Raw genomic sequence first — 21,171 nt, forward strand, 5'->3', positions numbered from 1 at the left:
TGTGTTATAGGCTCTGTTACCAGGTTTCTAATGTCACTTACACAGCCTGATAAAATGTGTGCATATGTAGGGAGGTATGTGGATTTGGGGTGGAGATGGGAGGCAGGTAGCTGTTGGTTCAGGATATCTTATCTGTCCACCTCGAATTCTACTGTGTCTGAACGGATGAAATAAGATTAGGTGAAAGTATTTTGAAAGTGGCAGAACTATATAGGCAAATGTATTTGCTATGAAAAGTAAATTAATGGAGCTTTGAAAAAGCATAACCTTGCATTTCAGCAATTTCCGGTTTATGTACTACCCAAAGTGGAATATCAAGCTTGTTATGGAGTTGAAGCTCTAACTGAAAGTGAACTGTGTCGCTTATGGACTGAAAGTTTGTTGCATTCCAACTGCTCGTTTTATGTTGGTAAGTTACACAGGAGGCTTTATTCTCCTTTTTAATTCCTTTGTAAAAACATACTTTTGTTAATCAATTATAAATACTTCCATTCTGTACTCTTTGTTTTCAGTTTTCTTATTGTGTTAACATTTTTTTCTATTAAAACAGCATTCCTCCTGCAAACTTAAATGGTGGGGTGTGACTAGTGAGATCAAATGTTTTCATTTCCCTCTTACTCATTGTTCAGTTGTACTTGAATGTCAACATAGTCCTTTTATTTTTAAAATACTTAGTTTATTTTACAGTATAATAAACTAAAACTGTAGAGGTGTTTTCTAATAAGCTTCTTTTAAACTGTTACTGTGAACATATTTTGAAATTTTCTTAAAATTATAATGACATTTGAATTTTTTCAAATAACATTTTTTTACTTTGTTTCTGTTTTGCTATTTGAGGGGGTGGTTAGGGATTTGATTTGTGTTATCTGGGTTCACGTACAGTTAACATACTTCACATGAAGGATTACTTACCAGTCATTATTGATATTGCTCCCTCCAAGTGGAATGTCTCATCCCATGTTTTAATTCATACCATATGTCTCAGTCCATCCCAAATATCTCAAGCTGCCCTTCTGTGAAGTCATTTCCTTCTTTTGATGTTTCAAGGTAGTCTTTTTTTCACCACTTTTATGACTTGTTACTTTGTATTGTGTTGTTCCTTTTGATACTTATCCTATCTTCCCAGTAGACAGTAAGTAGTTTAAGGTCAGTGTCTGATGAAACTTTGTATTCTCATAGTGCTTAGCGTAATTCCTGGTGTGAAATAACTGTTACGAGTGTGTTTTTCTTGCTTAATCAGAAAAAGGCGACTCATCTGAAAATTTTTTCCATATTTTGGTTAATCAATATTTTGTCTTTACTGTGTAAGAGTATTAATAAGATAACTGATTTGCTCTCTCTGCTTAACTCAAAAACACAAGTGGCTAAATGTCCTACCTGGTAGTGCACTAGCCCCCTCCTCCTGTTTCATACTCAGTGCCCGAAGTTCTTTTAGTTTTCAGCCACTGACCACAATTGCAGTGTTCCTCCAAAAGACCTCTTGCCATGAAACATACCAACAGTCTTCATGTAAGCTACTTGAAAGCAGTTACTAGCCACATCCATTTTAGGAAAGGATGAAACAAAAACTGAGCACTTAAATCCTGTTTAAAGCACAGAAAGAATAGAGACTCATGACGAAAACAATACGAAGTGGTGGGGTTTTTTTGTTCGATTTCTGATGTACTCTAACAGATAAAACTGCCATCATCTATATGGCTTACTTCATCTAAAGTATTCTTTGAAGTCCAAGTAATTATTGTCCTGTGTGCTCTTTATCCTCCGTAAATCTTACCCACTTATAAGCCATTCATTTTAATTTAATGGGATGGTGTATTTGGTTTCTCTGACATTTGTTTGATGAGAAACCTATGTTGCATGGTTGTGTTTTCTTTGGGTTTGGGGATAGGTTTGAATTTTTATGTGGGCGTGAATATGTTTTAAAATGTTGTTTTAAAAGCATCTATGGGTTAGAGGGTTGTTTTTTATTGTTGTTTCATGTTGCTGTATTACTCTTTTAATTTTCAGAAAAATGTTACATCAGGAAGGGAGTGTAGGAGAAAGGGCTCCTAAGTAAGTTTTTTTTATAATTACTCTCTGGAAATACAGAAAGCAACAGTCATTTTTGTTATTGTTGAATCTAGAATGACTGAATATAATTAAAATAAGTTATATATCAGTTGTGAAAGTGGTTTGTGTGACTCATTACTTAATCTCTTTATAGTTACACCTAATATAATGTAGACTTAGTGGTTTTGGTTTTAAGAAGAGTGTCTGTCTACAGATAGTCAAAAGGTAAAGGAGCTGTGTATAAAATACTTAAGACATCCCACTTCTGAAGTGTTTATTATTGCCCTTTGACATCCAAGTAACAGACTAAATTGGAAATGAGTTGCTAGATATGAGTTACAGTATACCCTTAAAAGCTGTAATGTGTTTCTTTTCAAATATTCTGTTCTTTGATCCTCCCTGTTAATAAGTTAGTTTTCCTCACTACACTCCTCCCAGCCTCCCAAAGTACAGCTTATAGAATATTGTTTTTTTTTCTTCTTTGGTTTATTATGTATCTACCACTCACAAACCAAGTTGTATATTATCAGATGCACTTGAAATGCTCTAAAATCATCCTTAGAAACTATTAAATACATGTGTGCGTGTGTGTGTGTGTGTGTGTGTGTGTATGTGTGTGTGTAAAATAATAGAACAAAAGAATATAATAGAGCTCTCATTTATGAAGTATGTAATGTGGGTCGACGACTATATATCCATTATTGCTAATCCTCACTATTCTGTGAAATAGATGATGTTTATCTTTGTTTTACAGAGGAAGAAACTAAGGTTCTCTGTGTTTATTGCTCAAGAGTACACAGTTGCTGGGAAATCCAGAATTTATATCCGTATCTCTTCTGATTCCACAGCCTGTGCTTTTTCCATTATAAATAGAGTAGTGGAAATCATGCTAAATGTGGGAGTGAGAAGATATGTGTGTATGATTACTATGTATTTATAATTGTTTGCCTGAGCCTTTTCACTTATACATAATGAACATAATATTTTGTTCAACTTACTTCAGGGACTGTATATACAAACCTTTTTTATTATAATTATTACCTAATATATTGCCCCAAAAGTAGACTTCGTGATGAAAATAGATAACTGCAAGATAGTGAAGGAAGATTTTGTATATTTGTGCTGAGGAAAAAGCTAGTAAGCTAGAATTAGGTGAAAATATGGAAGATCATCTTTATGATACAAGAGTTAAAGGATTTCTTATCCAAAAATTAAAAGCAGCCTAAAACAAAGAGCAATAACTTCTCTATACTTACACACAATTTTTAAATATCTACATAGTACTCTTTCCATTCTAAGAAAATAGAATAGTTGTAAAGTACACCATTGACTTGATGTGTTTTTGTCTTCCATTTTTAACTTTTTAAGTATAATACACTTTCAGAAAATGGAAAGAGTATAAATGTACAAATCAAGGAATTATAATAAAGCCAGTACCTCTGCAACTAGTACCCAGATCAAGAAGCTGAAAACTACCAGTGACCCAGAAGATCCCCAAGTGATCCTTCCCAATCATTGCCTTCTTCCTCTTCTCCATTTGTAGTCATAATTCCAATGTGATAGTATTGTTTTCCCACTCCATACATATGGAGCCATAAAATAGGAGTTTTTTGCTTATGCCTTCTTTCAATTAACATAATTTTTGAAATTTATCCATATTGTGTGAAATTTATCCATATTGTTACTGTATGTAACAGTAGTTTACTTTTGTTATTTTGACATATTCCTTTATAAGAATATACTACAGTTTATCCATTTAACTTTAGGAACCTGTCTGGGTGGTTTCCATTTTAATGGAACTCTGAACATACTTGTAAATGTCTACTAGTGCATGCATACATGTTGCTATTGGGCATATGCCAAGGAGTGGAATTACTAGGTTATGTATGCTTTCAAATTCAGTAGATAATTTCAGAAAGTTTTCCAAAATGATTGAGACAACTTACACTTATATTAGCAATATGTGAGGGTTCCAGTTTTTTTTCACATTCTTGCCCATACTTGGGCTTCTCAGTTGACTTCATTTTAGCCATGCTGGTAGGTAGATAGTATTATTTCATTATTGTTTTACTTTGCCTTTCTTTGGTTGTTTATGAAGTTGGACACTCTTTCATGTGATTGAGCATTTGGATGTTCAGTTTTATGAATTGTCTATTCAAACTTCTTGCTCATTTCTCTGTTGTGACATTTCTGTTTGTTTCGTCCTTCTTTATTGGTTTTAAATGTTACAGATATTTTTCTCCCACTCTGTAACTTGCCTTTTCAGTCTGTTAATGCTATCTTTTGAACTTATTATTTCCTTTATGATTAGTGCTTTCTTTGTCCCATTTTTTTTTTTCAACGTTTTTATTTATTTTTGGGACAGAGAGAGACAGAGCATGAACGGGGGAGGGGCAGAGAGAGAGGGAGACACAGAATCGGAAACAGGCTCCAGGCTCCGAGCCATCCGCCCAGAGCCTGACGCGGGGCTCGAACTCACGGACCGCGAGATCGTGACCTGGCTGAAGTCGGACGCTTAACCGACTGCGCCACCCAGGCGCCCCTCTTTGTCCCATTTTAAACTGCATCCCCCAGCAAGATCATGAAGATATTCTCCTATATTATCTTCTAGAATCTTTGGGGTTTTTTTTCTACCCCTTCTATTTAGATAGACAGTTTATGTGGTATTTTTACATGGAATATCAAGATCATATTTTCAATTTTTAGCACTCTTTATTGAAAATACCACCCTTTCTCTGCTGCTCTCCAATGTTACTTGTATTATAAACCATATATGTGAATCTAATTCTCACTCCCTGTATGTCCTTCAGGCAGTACCTGTTTTAAGTACTCCACCTGGAGTAATTACTTAATTTTTCTACCTACTCTAGCTAGACAATTAACACTGTTTAAATCACTCTAGCTTTATAAAATGTTCTATGTTGTAAAGTGAATCTTGTCAGTTGGTTTTCTTCAGGAGTTTCTTGGCTATTCTTGGCCCTTTGTATTTACAAATTTTGGAATCAGCTTGTCAGTTTCTACCAACAACAGCAAGAAGATTGGGATTTTTGTTAGCAACTGCATTGACTCAATGTGGAGCAAATTGATAGCTTCACAATAACATATCTTCTAATCTATGAACTTTGTATATTTCTCTATTTATATCTTTAATTTCTCTTAGTATTTTATGATTTTGTATGTAGAGATCTTGTATATCTGTTAAGTGCATTTTGTTGGTATTTGGTATTTTTAAGCTATTGTAAATGGTATTTCTGACATTTTACTTTCTTATGGTTTGTTACTAAAATATAAACTTTATTTGCATGTTGATTTTGTATATTGATCTTCTATCTAACAACTTAGCTAAACTCACTTATTCATTCTAATGATTTAGATGTTTTAAGTAACCAATCATGTCTTCTGCAAACAATGACCATTTTATTTCTTCTTTCCAACCTTTATACCTATTTTTCCTTGCCTTCATTACCTAGCACTTAATTAGAGGGTGAATAATGGGCATTTTAACCATATTTCTAATCTTAAGAGGGAAGGTTTTCAACATTTCACCATTGTGTTTGGTATTTTGCATAGGTTTTTGTAGATACCTTTTATTATAATAAAGAAGTTCCTTAGTATTCCTAGTTTAAGAATTTTAATCATGAATGGGTAAAAAAAAAAAACTATCAGTTATTTTCTTCGCATTTGATGTGTTGCTGTGACTTTTTTATTCTCTAATGTGACATATCCTGTTGATGAATTTAAAATGTTAATCCAACCTTGGTGCCCCTGGGTGGTTCAGTTGGTTAAGTGTCCATCTTGTTTTAGGTTCAGGTCATGATCTCATGAGTTCATGGGTTCAGGCGCCATGTTGGGCTCCGTGCTAACAGTGTGGAGCCTGCTTGGGATCCTCTGTCTCTCCCTTTCTCTGCCCCTCCCCCACTCACACACACACACACACACACACACACACACACACACACACACTCTCTCTCTCTCTCTCTCTCTCTCAGAATAAATAAATAAATTTAAAAAGAAAATGTTAATACAACCTTGTGTTCCTGCCATAAACCCAGCTTGCTCATGATATATTATTCTTTTTATATATTTGCACGTTTAATTTAATATTAATATTAATTTTGTTAATATTCTGCCATCTGTGTTTATGAGTGAGATTGGTTTGTAATACCTTGCCTAGATGTCGATATTAAGGTTATGTTTATGTCATAAAGTGAGTTCAGATGTATTCCCTCTTCTTTTCTTATCTGATAGAATTTCTGTAAAGTTGGTGTTAATTCTTCTATAAATGGTAAATTTTACTTAGGAAGCATGTCAGCCTAAAGTTTTCTTTTTTGAGAAGCTTCTAATTATCAATTCTGTTTTTAAATTAGTTTTAGAGCCATTCAGATAGTTAATTTCTTGCATCAGTTTCGTAGCTTGTGGTATGTGTATGCTTTTAAGAAATGTTTTCAGTTTAAATTTTGAAAAGTACTGGCATAAAGGTCTTCATAATATCCTCTTCTCTTTTAATGTCTGTAGTACCTATAGTAATTACCACATATTAGTAATAAATTTGAGTTTATATATTACTTCTATTTGACTCATTGGTTTAGAGACCTTTGTCTTAGTGCTTTCTTGTGAATTGAATATATTTTTATTCCATTTATTCCCCTTTATTAACAGAATAGTTCTTTGTTAACATAGATATATATATACTCTTTTGCTACTTGTTTTTTTCTTTTCTCTTTTACTCCTCTTTTAAAGGTTACTCTAGAGGTGTGCCAATACAGTAGCTCCTAGCCACAGGTGACTATTATAAATTTATTAAAATTAAGTAAAACTTAAAATTCAGTTTCTCACTTATACCAGCCATATTTCAAGTGCTTGAAACCTGCATCTGGTCACCATATGGGACAGTGCGTATATTTCCAAGCATCACAAAAAGCTCAATTGGAGAGTGCTACTTTAATAATTTTAACATGCATCCCTGACTTATCTCCATTAAAAAGTACTCTAGGCTTTTCTCAGACAATAGTATTTTATTTTTGTATACATTATTATTAGTATATACTTTTGATATTCATTTACATTTATTCATGTTATTTACCTGATTTACTGCTTTTCTTCTCATATTTCTAAGATTCAAACTAGTGTCATTTTTCCCTGTCTGAAGAATACCCTTTATATTATCTTTATTACAGATATGTTAGTGACAGAGAATCCCAGTTTTTATTCATCTAAAAGGTTTATTATTGTTGTTGTTGTTGTTGTTAATTATTTCAACTTTATTCTTGAAAAGTCAGCTGTCCATGTTAATTTTTTGCTCCTTTGAAAGTAACCAGTCTCTTTTCTCTGGCAGACAAAATTTTATCTTCCTCCTGGTTTTGAACAATTTTCCCACAATGTGCTTAGTTTAGATTTTCTTTGTAAATATTCCTTTTGGGGTTCATATTTCTCCTTGAAAATGTGACTTGATGATTTTGAACAATTTTGGAGAGTTCTGTCAGTATGTCCCCAACCATCATTGCTTTTCCATTGTCTCTCTTTCTCCTCCAAGATTTTAGTTGCAGTGTTATTATCTTATTGTAACCCTAATGTCCTATATTTATTTTTCTTTATTTACCTTTCCTTTTGACTCTTCATGCATCGTTTGATATTTTTTTTCTACTTCATTAATTCCCTCTTCATCTGTCCCTGATACACTATTTAACCCATGACTTGAGTCCTTAATTTCAGTTATTGTATTTTTCAGTTTTAGATTTTCTATTTGGCTCTTTCCTTCTTTCTTTCTTTCTTTCTTTTTTTCTTTCTTTCTTTCTTTCTTTCTTTCTTTCTTTCTTTCTTTCAGAGAGGGACAGAGCTCGTGGGTGAGCAGGGGAGAGGGGCAGAGGAAGGCAAAGGGAATCTTAAGCAGTCTCCACACTCAGTGTGGAGCCTGACATGGGTTTGATCTCATGACCCAGGATCATGACCTGAGCCAGAATCAAGAGTCACGCACTCAACTGACTGAGGCACCTAGGCGCCCCTGCATTTGCTTCTTTTTTTACAGATTATAGTTTTGTATAGAAATTCTCAATCTTTCCTTTGTCATATTAGGTAAAATTATTTTAAAATCTGTGTCCAGTGCCTCTGTTTCCTAGATTTCTTGTGGATCTTTTCTATTTTCTTTTATGTATTAGTTTCCTAGGACTACTGTAACAAAGTACCACAAAGTAAGTGGCTTAAGACGACAGATATTTCTTGTTCTGGAGGCTAGAAATCCAAAATCAAGGTGTCACTGGATCATATTCCCTCCGAAACCTGTAGGAGAGAATCCTTCAGAAGATAGAATGCTTTTTGTCATCTGGTATTTGCCAGCAGTTGTTGACATCTTTGAATTGTAGATGCATCACCCTTATCTCTTGTTTCTCTCATCAAAAGGCATCTTCTTCCTGTGTCTCTGTCTTCTTCTTATACAGACACCAGTCACTTGGATTAAAGGCCCACCCTACTCATCTTAATAGGACTTCATCTTAATCTTTAATTATATCTGCTGTGATCCTGTTTCCAAGGAAGGTCATGTTCTAAGGTACTGTGGATTAGGGATTCAGCATATCTTTTGTGGGGGACACAATCTTCACGTTTCTTTTTTTTTTTTTCCATGTTATTTCATTGTATGCCAGGCTGTTCTTTATCATGGGCCAGCTGTTATATATGAAAAATTGTAGAGATAATGAGAAAGCTAAAATGTATCTTCCTCTAGACAAGACTACTTAAAGAAAAAGTTTTTTTTTATTTGAGAGAGAGAACATGCAAGTTGGAGAGAGGGGAAGAGAGAGAGAGAGAGAGAGAGAGAGAGAGAAAGAGAATCTCAAGCAGGCTCCGCACTCACCATGGAGACCAATGCAAGGCTTGATCCCACCACCCATGACCTGAGCTGAAATAAAGAGTCAGATGCTCAACAGACTGAGCCACCCAGATGGCCCTAGACAAGATTACTTGCAATCTACCCTAATTCACTTATAGGGAGTTAGATCATTTAAAGCTTGACTTTGGACCCTAGAAAGACCAGTCTGTTTCTCACTTACTGCTAGGGTATTGCTATTCGGGGTCTGTGTAGGTAGGAGTTGATGTAGCAGGACTGACACTACCAATCATTGGAAAGACCTGTGTAAGGTCTTGTACAAGACCTGTGTAAGGTCTTGGAAAGACCTGTGTAAGACCTTGCAAGGCTGGCTCTTAGCTGATATGTGGGAACTTAGATAGTAAACCATTCTCTATACTGATAGAAGATTTTCTCTAACTGATAAGGATAGGTCATAGTACCCACACTGTACAGACAGTATGGCTTATCTTGAACATTTGCCTTCCTTTGAAAGTTGAATTTTGGTATGTGCTAGGCAGTGCGCACCTACATTATGAACCTCCAATAAAAACCTTGAGTGCTAAATCTCTGATGAGCTTTTCCAATATACAAAAAAAAAAACTTGTTGCTGGAAGAATTAAGGTGCATCCTATGTGACTTCAGTAGGAAGGGACTCTTTGTTTTTTAATTGTGGTAAATATACATATTTTAGAATAACCTAGAATTTACCATCTTAACCATCGTAGTGTCCAATTCAGAATACATTTTTAGCGTACAATTCAGTGGTATGAAGTACATTCATTGTGTTATGCAGCTATCACCACTGTCCACTTCCAGAATTTTTTCATCATCCCCAAACAGAAATTCGGGAGAGACTCATAGATTTCAACTGGTTTCCTCTGGACCTCACTCCACCCACCTTTTCCTTTTGGTCATTTTTCTTTTGCTTTGTATCCTTTTGCTGTAATGCGTCTTATCCATGAGTACAGCTATATGCTAAATCCTATGAGTTCTTTTAAAGAATCACCAAATCCAGGGACCCCTTTTTACACAAGGTCCCAACTCAGAGTTTAGGTGTTCACTTCATTGATAGATCCCGAAATACAGTTTTGGTCCTCTGATTCTGAAAGACTATTGAAAGCCCTGGTTCATTTCTTAGCCTTTCATTGCTTTTTCCAGAGAAAAGCAACCACAAAGACCAGGCTCACATCTCTAGGTTTCTTTCCTCTAGTTGGCTTCATTTACTCTTTATCCACACAAATGTATTCCCAATCCCTTTTCCTGGTTGCCGCTAGTAAACTTTGTACTTTAATTGTATCGATTGCCCGTCTTTGGGCTTCTTGTTGATTGATCATATCTCAAGCTCCTAAAACAGTATCTGGCACATGGAGATACTCACTTATGCTTAGAATGAAAGAGGTTGCCTTTGATTACTGGTTGAAGGAACAGTAAAAGTCAAGGAAAAGGGGAATGGTAAAAAACAAACCATTTAATTTGTATACTAGGTGTGCATAAGATAAGCCACTGGGATGTAGGAAGAGAATATTGTAACTCTTATTTATTTGTTCTCTAAAGAAAAGTTAAACATTACTTGTATTATTAAGTATGTGGATTGATAAATCGTACTCTCTCTTTATGTTGTCATACAGTCCTGTCACGTATAATACTGAAGATATCTTCATTATCTCCACATAGCACACCTCTAGAGAGACATTGTATTCAATCCCTTCCTTGTAAACAGCCACCCCAAGAGTTGTGCCGTACAGCATCCTTGGGTATGTTAAGTATGATTTTCTTGCCAAAAATGAAAGATGTTACTTCTTTTAATGTTTATTTATTTTGAGAGAGAGCAGGGGTTAGGCAGAGAAAGAGAGAAAACCCCAAGCTAGTTCCATGGTCAGTGCGGAGTCCAACACGGACTCAAACCCATGAACAATGAGATCATTACCTGAGCCAAAATCAGAGTTGGTTGCTTAACCGACTGAGCCACCAGGCACCCCAAAGTGTCACTTATTGTAAACAAAAGCAAACAAAAAACTTACATATCTGTATACTTTAAAAACTTGGAATCAGATTAGAAAAAAAAAAAGAAACCTCTTTTAAAATCTTCCAGAGAGCCTCAAGGATAGGAGTGCAGGCCCTGTCGTAATGTTTGTAAGAAAAACTGGTTAACAACAGGGAAGATGGACTTTAATTAGTAGAATTCAGACAAAGACTTTTGTGTAATTGGTGTGTGGTGTTAAAAACAATCACTGTCACTCTTCAGTAAGCCCAGCAATGAGCCGTTTGTTGCATTTAGATCTTTGTATCATTGGATCTTTTTTTAGCTCTCACAGACCTGTAGTAAAATGAATTGAACTTTTTTTTTTTTAATTTTTTAATGTTTACTTATTTTTGAGAGAGAGAGCGAGCAAGCAAGGGAGGGGCAGAGAGAGAGAGGAAGACATAGAATTTGAAGCAGGCTCCAGGCTCCAGCTGTCAGCACAGAGCCCGATGTGGGGCTTGAACTCGCAAACCGCAAGATCATGACCTGAGCTGAAGTCAGATGCTTAACTGACTGAGCCACCCAGGCACCCCAAAATGAATTGAACTTTTAATCCATCCTTCACATAGTTGTATCACACAGCATTAAACCAAGATTTCTCAAAACAAAGCATAGTTATTCATACATTGTATATTATTTTAACTTTTCCAAGATAATTTGCTCTGTTTTAAGTGCTCTGTTTAAGTTTTTGATGTGTGTAGACCACTGCTATAAGCAAAAGAGAAAAGTAAAGTTCAGAATAATTAAGTAACTTATTCATAGATACAGAGTTTTTCGGTTGGCAGGACCAGGATTCATTCAGTTTTTAAGTGTTAATAACTTCGCCATAACACTAAAAAGGCCTACGGAAGAATTGGGGGAGGGAGGTGTAGGTGTTAGATGTAACAAAAGTGAAGTACTTTGTATGTGAAAATATTAATCAGTGTAAATTAAAACAACTGATTTTACTGTGTTCTAGAAACTGAATTCTTAAAGTCTTGATTAGAAACTTTCCAAATGCTCATATATTCATGCACTCATGCACCACAGTCCTTTCTCAAATGTGGCCTGAGTTTTCCTTTTGACCATTGCTAGCCACTCCTCTATTTAATTTAAGCATTTTGTTATTTTTTCCCCATCCAACCCTGGGATCTCAAGATTTTGAGGAAATTTAAGATGATTTTTCCTCAGAAATCAAAATTGGGGAACAGTGCATTAGATCTTTTGGAGAAAACAGTGAGGATAGAGTTTATCTGCATGATTGAGCAATTCAGATAAAACTTACCTTACAAGAAAGACAGTGATATAAGATCGGAGTTACTTTCTTTAACTGAAGAGCATGTTGGTTTGTAGGACATGCGTTCTGTGATTTTCAAATTTGATTGTTCATCAGAATCACAAGTAGGGCTTGTGAGAGTAGAGATTTCTGGCCCTGACTCTATATAGTGTCTAGCTCAGTAGGTCTGGGAGGGGACCTAAGGCTTACCATTTCTAGCATGTTTTCCGGTGCTGCTGCTGTTGCTGGTCTGGGGACTGCACCTTGAGAACCACTTCTGTAGCTCATAGTCTCTTTTTCAGGTAGAATAAATGTACTGTTGTTTTGTTTTTTTTTTTTTTTTAATATATGTCTGCTTCTTTACCATGAACAAGTTCTCTTCTCCTCAATTGCAGTATTTTTTTATCCTCAAACCCCATAAAAACATTAAGAGATGCTCCTTAAAGAAAATTCCTGAAGTAATCTTACCACTTGTGTATCTACCTTCTAATCCTTTTTATATATCAGTTCTATATAAATGACAAAAGACAGGCCTGTGAATTTGCAGTTTTAAGATACACCAGTTTCAGTTACTTTGGTATTTTTACTGTAACTAATCGTATAAACTCCAGACTTCACTGCTGACTCTCCAGTCCACACAGACGCACATCATGACCAGTGACCGGTTATGTCACATTTTCCAGTCTGTCAGTGGTCACTGTGTACCTGTGTCCTGAGTTCACACACAGAAAACAAAGTGTGTCGTTGTGTTCCTTCCTTGCCTCCCAGTGATAAACTCATGACGTTTTACAAAAGTGGATAATCACACAGATAGTTGGCCGACCACGATTAAAGCACAGCCAAGAAATATACAGCGATACTGCTGGAAGTGCAGTTGGAATTGAACAGAAGTGGGGTTGCAGGAGAAATAGCCAACCGTGGAATGTCAGCACCGCTGCTGTTCAAGAGAGCGCAGATGTGTCGCCACGGGAATGAAGTGAAGGCCAACTTAGGGACACAAATGAGGAAAGTGGTTGTGACATAAAGGATGAAAAAGTGACACCAGCATAAGATTTTACATTAAAGGAACTCTTGGAGATGTTTCCTGACATCAGAAGTATAGAGGATACAATGTTGGAAGCTGATCCTAACTTAGAAAGGAGTATGACGGTTCATAGCATAGAAGAGATGCTTGCTTTCTATCGTAAGTTGTACCAAAATAAGGTGACAAGCAGTGTTCAAACTGCTCTTGATAAGTTCTCTATAAATAAAATAATCTTCAGTGTTTGTAATGTTGTAAATTCCAGTATATAAATAAATATTAATTTTACTATCTTTTTCATTTCCATAAACATTTACAATTGATGGGGAATTCATCAATTCCCCAATTCATAATGTTTTGACAGAAAGTTTTAATGGTTATGGAACAACTGTATTTTTCCAGCTGATCATTAAAATTGCTTGCATGGTTTCAGTTTGTATGGTTATTTTTATCATCCCATACTGCATGCAAAGCAAGGATTGCTGTGTATATGTATGTATGCATGTATAGGTGTGTTTGAATATATGTATGATTTAATGCATGTATAGAAAGCCTTTAGTTGTATTACACAAAGGCTTTATTTGTACTCTGTAAATTAATTTTTCCCACCTTTGGATAGCCCAGTTTGATGTACAAGAGATTGGTCATGGCTGAAGGGCAGTGGCCAAGAAACTTTCCATCCCAAGCCTTCCTCGGCTGCCCCAAGGGCTGAGGAGATAAATATCTCAAGTACACAGGAGTCATTTGAGGCCCACACGTGAAAATGCTCAAATATTGAGAGAATTTTAAACTCCTTGAAGAAGTAGGGCTCCTAGCACTTAGTCTGGCCTTCTCTATATAGTTACCTTTGACCATATTTGACATATACTATATTTTTTACTGAGATTTCTTGAAAAAGATATGACTTATTAATCTCCTCAAAGGCATATTTAGTAAATGTCTAAATATATTTTATTATATTTAATACTCCCTTTCTACAGTTATTAAAGCAGTTATTAGAAATGCCACTGTATAGGGGCGCCTGGGTGGCGCAGTCGGTTAAGCGTCCGACTTCAGCCAGGTCACGATCTCGCGGTCCGTGAGTTCGAGCCCCGCGTCGGGCTCTGGGCTGATGGCTCAGAACCTGGAGCCTGTTTCCGATTCTGTGTCTCCCTCTCTCTCTGCCCCTCCCCCGTTCATGCTCTGTCTCTCTCTGTCCCAAAATTAAATAAACGTTGAAAAAAAATTAAAAAAAAAAATGTTGTTTAAAAAAAAAAAAAAGAAATGCCACTGTATAATGAGTGTTAGAAATGCAGAGGTGAAACTAAAACTTGGCATAGGAAATAACAAATGGACGTGGGACAAATGGATTCATTGTTTTAAGGTAGAGCATCTGATAAAAATGTTTCTAATTCTTTTTATGAGCACAAAGCAAATGAAAGGGAGCTATATATAAAAATGACATGTGCACTTTTTGTTGTCCCAGTGATTGTCATCAGCTTCCCAGGTAATGTGTTTTGATAACTAAATATTGCAAGTTAAAAAATAAAGACAAAAAGTGATATTTTCAGCATTGATGAGTGTTACATTCTTGTCATACTAATTGATGTTTTTAACTCTGGTACATAGCATGGTTTTTGTATTGACTTGATTTTGTAACATTTAACTCAGGGCTATCTTTAAAATTTTTTTTTTTTTTTTTTTTTACATTTTATTTATTTTTGATAGACAGAGAGAGACAGAGCACAAGTCGGGGAGGGGCAGAGAGAGAGGGAGACACAGAATCCGAAGCAGGCTCCAGGGTCTGAGCTAACAGCACAGAGCCCGATGCGGGGCTTGAACTCAAAAACCGTGAGCTCATGACCTGAGCCGAAGTCGGATGCTTACCAACTGAGTCACCCAGGTGCCCCCAGGGCTATCTTTTATATCATTCTTCCTTGGTACATTTTATTTATTTATTTATTTTAAATTAAATTTTATTATTTTTAATTTACACCCAAATTAACATAAATTGCAACAGTGATTTCAGGAGTATATTCCTTAGTGCCACTTAACCCATTTAGCCCATCTCCCATCCCACACCCCCGCCAGTAACCCTCTGTTTGTTCTCCATATTTAAGAGTCTCTTATGTTTTGTCCCCCTCCCTGTTTTTATATTATTTTTGTTTCCCTTCCCTTATGTTCATCTGTGTTGTCTCTTAAAGTCCTCATATGAGTTAAGTCGTATGATATTTGTCTTTCTCTGACTAATTTCTCTTAGCATAAATACCCTCCACTTCCATCCACGTAATTGCAAATGGCAAGATTTCATTCTTTTTGATTGCCGAGTAATACTCCATTGTACATATATACCACATCTTTTTAAAAAAAATTTTTTTTAAATGTTTTTATTTATTTTTGAAGGAGAGACAGAGCATGAGCAGGGGAGGAGCAGAGAGAGAGGGAGACGTGGAATTTGAAGCAGGCTTCAGGCTCTAAGCTGTCAGCACAGAGCCCGATGCAGGGCTCAAACTCACGAACTATGAGATCATGACCTGAGCTGAAGTCAGACGCTTAACTGACTGAGCCACCCAGGCGCCCCTGCACATCTTCTTTATCCATCCATCCATCCATAGACATTTGGGCTCTTTCCATACTCTGGCTATTGTTGATAGTGCTGCTATAAACATGGGGGTGCATGTGTCCCTCCGAAACACACCTGTATCCCTTGGATAAATACCTAGTAGTGCAATTTTTGGGTCATAGGGTAGATCTATTTTTAGTTTTTTGAGGACCCTCCATACTGTTTTCCAGAGTGGCTGCACCAGCTTGCATTCCCATTCCTTGGTACATTTAAAACCTAAGTGTCGGGGTGCCTGGGTGGCTCAGTCGGTTGAGCGTCCGACTTCGCTCAGGTCACGATCTCACGGTCCGTGAGTTCGAGCTCCGCATCAGGCTCTGTGCTGACAGCTCAGGGCCTGGAGCCTGCTTCAGATTCTGTGTCTCCCTCTGTCTCTGGCCCTCCCCCCATTCATGCTCTGTCTCTCTCTGTCTCAAAAATAAATAAATGTTAAAAAAAAATTTTTTGGGGGCGCCTGGGTGGTGCAGTCGGTTAAGCGTCCGACTTCAGCCAGGTCACGATCTCGCGGTCCGTGAGTTCGAGCCCCGCGTCAGGCTCTGGGCTGATGGCTCGGAGCCTGGAGCCTGTTTCCGACTCTGTGTCTCCCTCTCTCTCTGCCCCTCCCCCGTTCATGCTCTGTCTCTCTCTGTCCCAAAAATAAATAAAAAACGCTGAAAAAAAATTTAAAAAAAAATTTTTTTTAATTAAAAAAAAAAAACCTAAGTGTCCTGTCTCAACCTATTTTGTTGTATAAGGTACATGTTACTTTTTAAAATGGAAGTGTTGTCTTTTGCTACGTTGTTTCTTAGAATTCTGGAATTATGTCATACTTCTAAGAAAGTAGGACCTTAAGCAGAGTTTGTTGTTGTTTTTTTTAACCATGGGGAATCTTATGGTGTGCTTTAATAGCCAGACTTTTTTAAGCTTTATTGCAGTATAATTGACAAATCAGGTTGTAAGATATTTAAAGTGTACATCATGATGATTTGATATACGTGTACACTGTGAAAGGATTCTTCCCTTTGATGATTTACATTTAAGTTCTACTCTCAGCAGATTTCAATCATACAGTATAGTGTTAGCATCTATAGTCACCGCACTACATATTGGATTCTCAGACTGTGGCTGAAAGTTTGTACCATTTTACCACCTCTGTCTATTCCTTCCTCCCCCAGCCCTTGGAAACCACTTTCCTACTCTGTTTCTATGAGTTTGACTTTTATTTTTAGACTCCACATAATATTTTCTTTTTCATTCTTATTTTCCTTAACATAATGCCCTTAAGTCTGTCTATATTGTTTTAAACAGAATTTCCTTCTTTCTCATGGCTAATATTCCATTTTTTATGTATACCACATTTTTATCCATTCATCCGTTGATGTATGCTTAGGTTGTTTCCATATGTTGGCTGTTGTGAATAATTAAGCTGGATTTTTATAATCTAATTCTTATCTTAACAACCAGGTGTGTGTTAGAGATGTGGCGAACGTACCCAAACTATAAATCTGACTATCCGCTTACTTTGATAATAGGTACATATTTCTCTAAAAATTTAATCCCTATGAAAATGCAACATTAATAGGAAATAGAAACACCAATATTTTAAGTTAGGGTTTTTTTTTAATTTTATTTATTTTGAGAGAAAAAGAGGGCGTGTGCGAGCAGGGAAGGGGCAGAGACAGAAGGAGACAGAGAATCCCAAGCAGGCTCAACACTGTCAACACAGAACCTGACATGGGGCTTGATCTAATGAACCGTGAGATCATGACCTGATCTGAAAACAAGAGTCAGACACTTAACCAACTGAGTCACCCAGGCCCCTTATCAGTTATTACTCTTAAATTTGGGACTTAGAGGTTAGTTTTTGGTGTGCATATGTGTAAAATTTTCTATATTCAGCAAATTTTTTTTTTTTAATTTTTTTTTTTTCAACGTTTATTTATTTTTGGGACAGAGAGAGACAGAGCATGAACGGGGGAGGGGCAGAGAGAGAGGGAGACACAGAATCGGAAACAGGCTCCAGGCTCCGAGCCATCAGCCCAGAGCCCGACGCGGGGCTCGAACTCACGGACCGCGAGATCGTGACCTGGCTGAAGTCGGACGCTTAACCGACTGCGCCACCCAGGCGCCCCTCAGCAAATATTTTAGAATTAATATGTATGTCTTTTATAATCTGACTTTAGTGTCATTTTAAAATGCAGCTTTACTTAACAAACTTAATAAAATGTATAATTCTCTTTTAGAACGTAAAGTTCCTTTACAGGTGTTACATTTTTGTAAAAACATCTTTAAGGAGATTGGATAACTTTTTTTGTTTTTCAATACTGCAATTGTTCTTTTTAAGTTTGATATTTTATTTTAGGACATATTGATGCATTTACTTCAAAGCTTTTTCTGCTAGAAGAAATTACCTCAGAAGAATTAAAAGAAAAACTCTCAGCACTCAAGTAAGAAAGTTTACTTTGTGGTGGGATTTTAAAAACTTGTTAATATGATCACTAATTTTCATTTATCTCTAAATATTGGTTAAATTTAAATCATTTATTTTCAAGACTTTTATACCTTTTATACATTGAGGCTTCCCCTGACCCAGTTTGTGATCCATCTGTATTAATCATCTGCATTTTCCAATTAAATGGAATACCAGTGGTTCCAGTCTTTCTACTTCAGACAGAGAAGGCTAGAGGGAGAGTAGTAGCCCAGCATCTGGGAAGTGCATGAGAGCACAAGTCACTCCTTTTCAGGGATGGGAAAGAACAGTATAGTCCTAGACTCTTAGCTCCAAGCTTTCTATTTAGACATCCTGACTTCTAAAAGTTTCCCCTGTGCCACGGATGACTGTACATCAGATTGAAATGAGTTTATTGTGCTCAGGACTCCACGTACCAAAATGCAAAGGAACATAATTTACGAACGTTATCTAATTTGTATGTCACAGCTTTCGAGAAAAGACTGGTGGTAGTATTATCCCCATTTTACATGTTGGGAAGCTGGGCCTTAGAGTGATTTGCTCCAGAGCACACAGCCAAGCTAGAGTGATAACCTTGGTAGTGAAGATGTTTGATTCACCAGTAGGATGAGCACTGTCCTGACTTAGACTGGTTGCAGAGTTCCAGCTTTGGGGCTTGACACAATTTTTGAAGGATTTCAGATTCAGTCTTGAATTCTCTGCTTGTTCTCAAAAATGTCCACTTCTATTATAAGGACTACCTCTTTTGAGGGGTAATTTTTTTTCTTTACATGAATAAAAAATGTTTTCCATGCATTACTCACTGCCTGCCCCACCATTCCCAATGAAACCTATTTTTTAATAAATAGTTGAGGAATGAATTTAGGTCTAGAAAAGATACAAAAGAAATATATTTCATTTCCCTTTAACTATCCTGTCGCCACTCAGTGGCTTCTCTGGCATCACACATTTAAAATACCTCTCAGTTACTTTGGAAGCTAATTCACCACCTTCTCTAAAAGGCAAGCTCTTTGCACATTAGTTCTGCTGAAGACTTCTGAATATTTTTAAAGTTTATAATTTGAATATAAAATTGTGATTTCTTTACATCTGATTCACACAGGTCAAATACTTTATGATTGTGAAGAGAAATCAGGAAATGGCAAAAATTAAGTAAATTTTTAAGTCTTTTAAAACTTTTTTTTTTTTTGGGGCGCCTGGGTGGCGCAGTCGGTTAAGCGTCCGACTTCAGCCAGGTCACGATCTCGCGGTCTGTGAGTTCGAGCCCCGCGTCAGGCTCTGGGCTGATGGCTCGGAGCCTGGAGCCTGTTTCCGACTCTGTGTCTCCCTCTCTCTCTGCCCCTCCCCCGTTCATGCTCTGTCTCTCTCTGTCCCAAAAATAAATAAAAACGTTGGAAAAAAAAAAAAAATTAAAAAAAAAAAAACAACAAACTTTTTTTTTAACATTTATTTATTTTTGAGACAGAGAGAGAGAGAGAGAGAGACAGAGCATGAACGGGGAAGGGGCAGAGAGAGAGGGAGATACAGAATCGGAAGCAGGCTCCAGGCTCTGAGCCATCAGCCCAAAGCCCGACGCGGGGCTCGAACTCACAGACCGCGAGATCGTGACCTGGCTGAAGTCGGATGCTTAACCGACTGAGCCACCCAGGCGCCCCAAGTCTTTTAATTTAATCATATTTTTGGCATTTTCTATTTTCTATTATTTTATGGGTTTGGTTTTTTTTTTTTGCTTTGTTAATGAGGGTATTTCTCTTTCTGAGAAGCCACAATTGTTAACAATACCTTTTTTTTTTTAACATTTAACTTTACATGAATTTCTTCTGTTTAATAGGATTTCAAGTTTATTTAACATCCTCCAACACATTCTAAAGAAATTGAGTAGGTAAGTATTTTTTGGACATTTTGCGTTGATATGTATGATTTTCTTGGGTGAAAATTCATAGAAACTTGGAATATATACTATTAGGGGTAGATAAAAAAAAAACAGAAATGCAACATTTATTCTATTTTGTCAAGATTTAAATTGTGAAAATATAAATAAAAGGATAATATAATAGTACCCAGCTTACTAGTAAATAAACATTTTTCTGTAAGGCTCTGTTGTATTGGTTTCCTATTGTCACTGTAACAAATTACCACAAATTTACTGGTTTAAAACAGTGCAGACTTACTCTTCTACAGTTTTGGAGGTCACAAATCCAAAATCATTTTCACTGGTCTAAACTCATGTCAGCAGAACTGATTCTTTTTGGAGGTTCTAAGATCATAGTCATATTCCTTGATTTGTGGCCTCTTTCTCCATCTTCAAAGTGCATCATTCACATTTCTGCTTCCTTTGTCACATTGCACCTTAATCACATTTGGAAAGCCATTGAAGGTAACATTCCAAAGTTCTGGAGATTAAGATGTGGATATTCTGGGGGCCATTAAGGAGCGTAGCCTAGCTATATTGTTTATATATTCAGGATAAGGAAGCAACATAGAGCTGGTGTTCAAAACTCAGTAAGTCCAGAGAAATCTTGAATATAGATTCCCCACCTATTTTTATCAGACTGTTTCATTATGTGAACCTTTGCATTCCTGTTATGCCCTTACTAAAGATAAACTAAAAAACAATTCAAGAGTCTGAACTAAAAGTGAAAAAATCTCAAACTTCTGAGTCTTCTACTTATTATGCAACTTATTATGTTAGTTTCCTTATTTATAAAATGATGGTGTTGAGTTTATTAATTTCATAGGTACTGTTCAGTTCTGTGATTCTGTGGCAGAAATTTTATTTTGTGTACTGTGTTCTTCACGTGAAGCACAGTACTTATACATGACATTTGTCAGATGCTTTTTGAAATTTTATTATCGATATCTTAATTTGTGTATTCATTTCCTACTGCAGCTATAGCAAATTCCCACAAAATTCATGTTGTAAAACAATACAAA

The 21,171-nt window shown here is 36.3% G+C and overlaps 1 protein-coding gene across 2 annotated transcripts in view; it reads left to right on the forward strand.

Moving 5' to 3' along the window:
• ICE2 (interactor of little elongation complex ELL subunit 2) overlaps positions 1 to 21,171 on the forward strand; it is a 64,496-nt gene that overhangs the window by 36,706 nt on the left and 6,619 nt on the right. For both annotated transcript variants that reach the window (XM_047075028.1, XM_047075029.1), the window contains 3 exons: positions 280 to 409; positions 18,130 to 18,214; positions 20,069 to 20,119. In XM_047075028.1, the coding sequence (XP_046930984.1) occupies positions 280 to 409; positions 18,130 to 18,214; positions 20,069 to 20,119 (266 nt within the window). The remainder of the gene's footprint in view (positions 1 to 279; positions 410 to 18,129; positions 18,215 to 20,068; positions 20,120 to 21,171) is intronic.

This window comes from Lynx rufus, unplaced genomic scaffold, assembly GCF_022079265.1.
Source record: "Lynx rufus isolate CCGP_SWC_20201006 ecotype Redwood Valley unplaced genomic scaffold, mLynRuf1.p SCAF_13, whole genome shotgun sequence".
NCBI classification, from domain to species: Eukaryota; Metazoa; Chordata; class Mammalia; order Carnivora; family Felidae; genus Lynx; species Lynx rufus.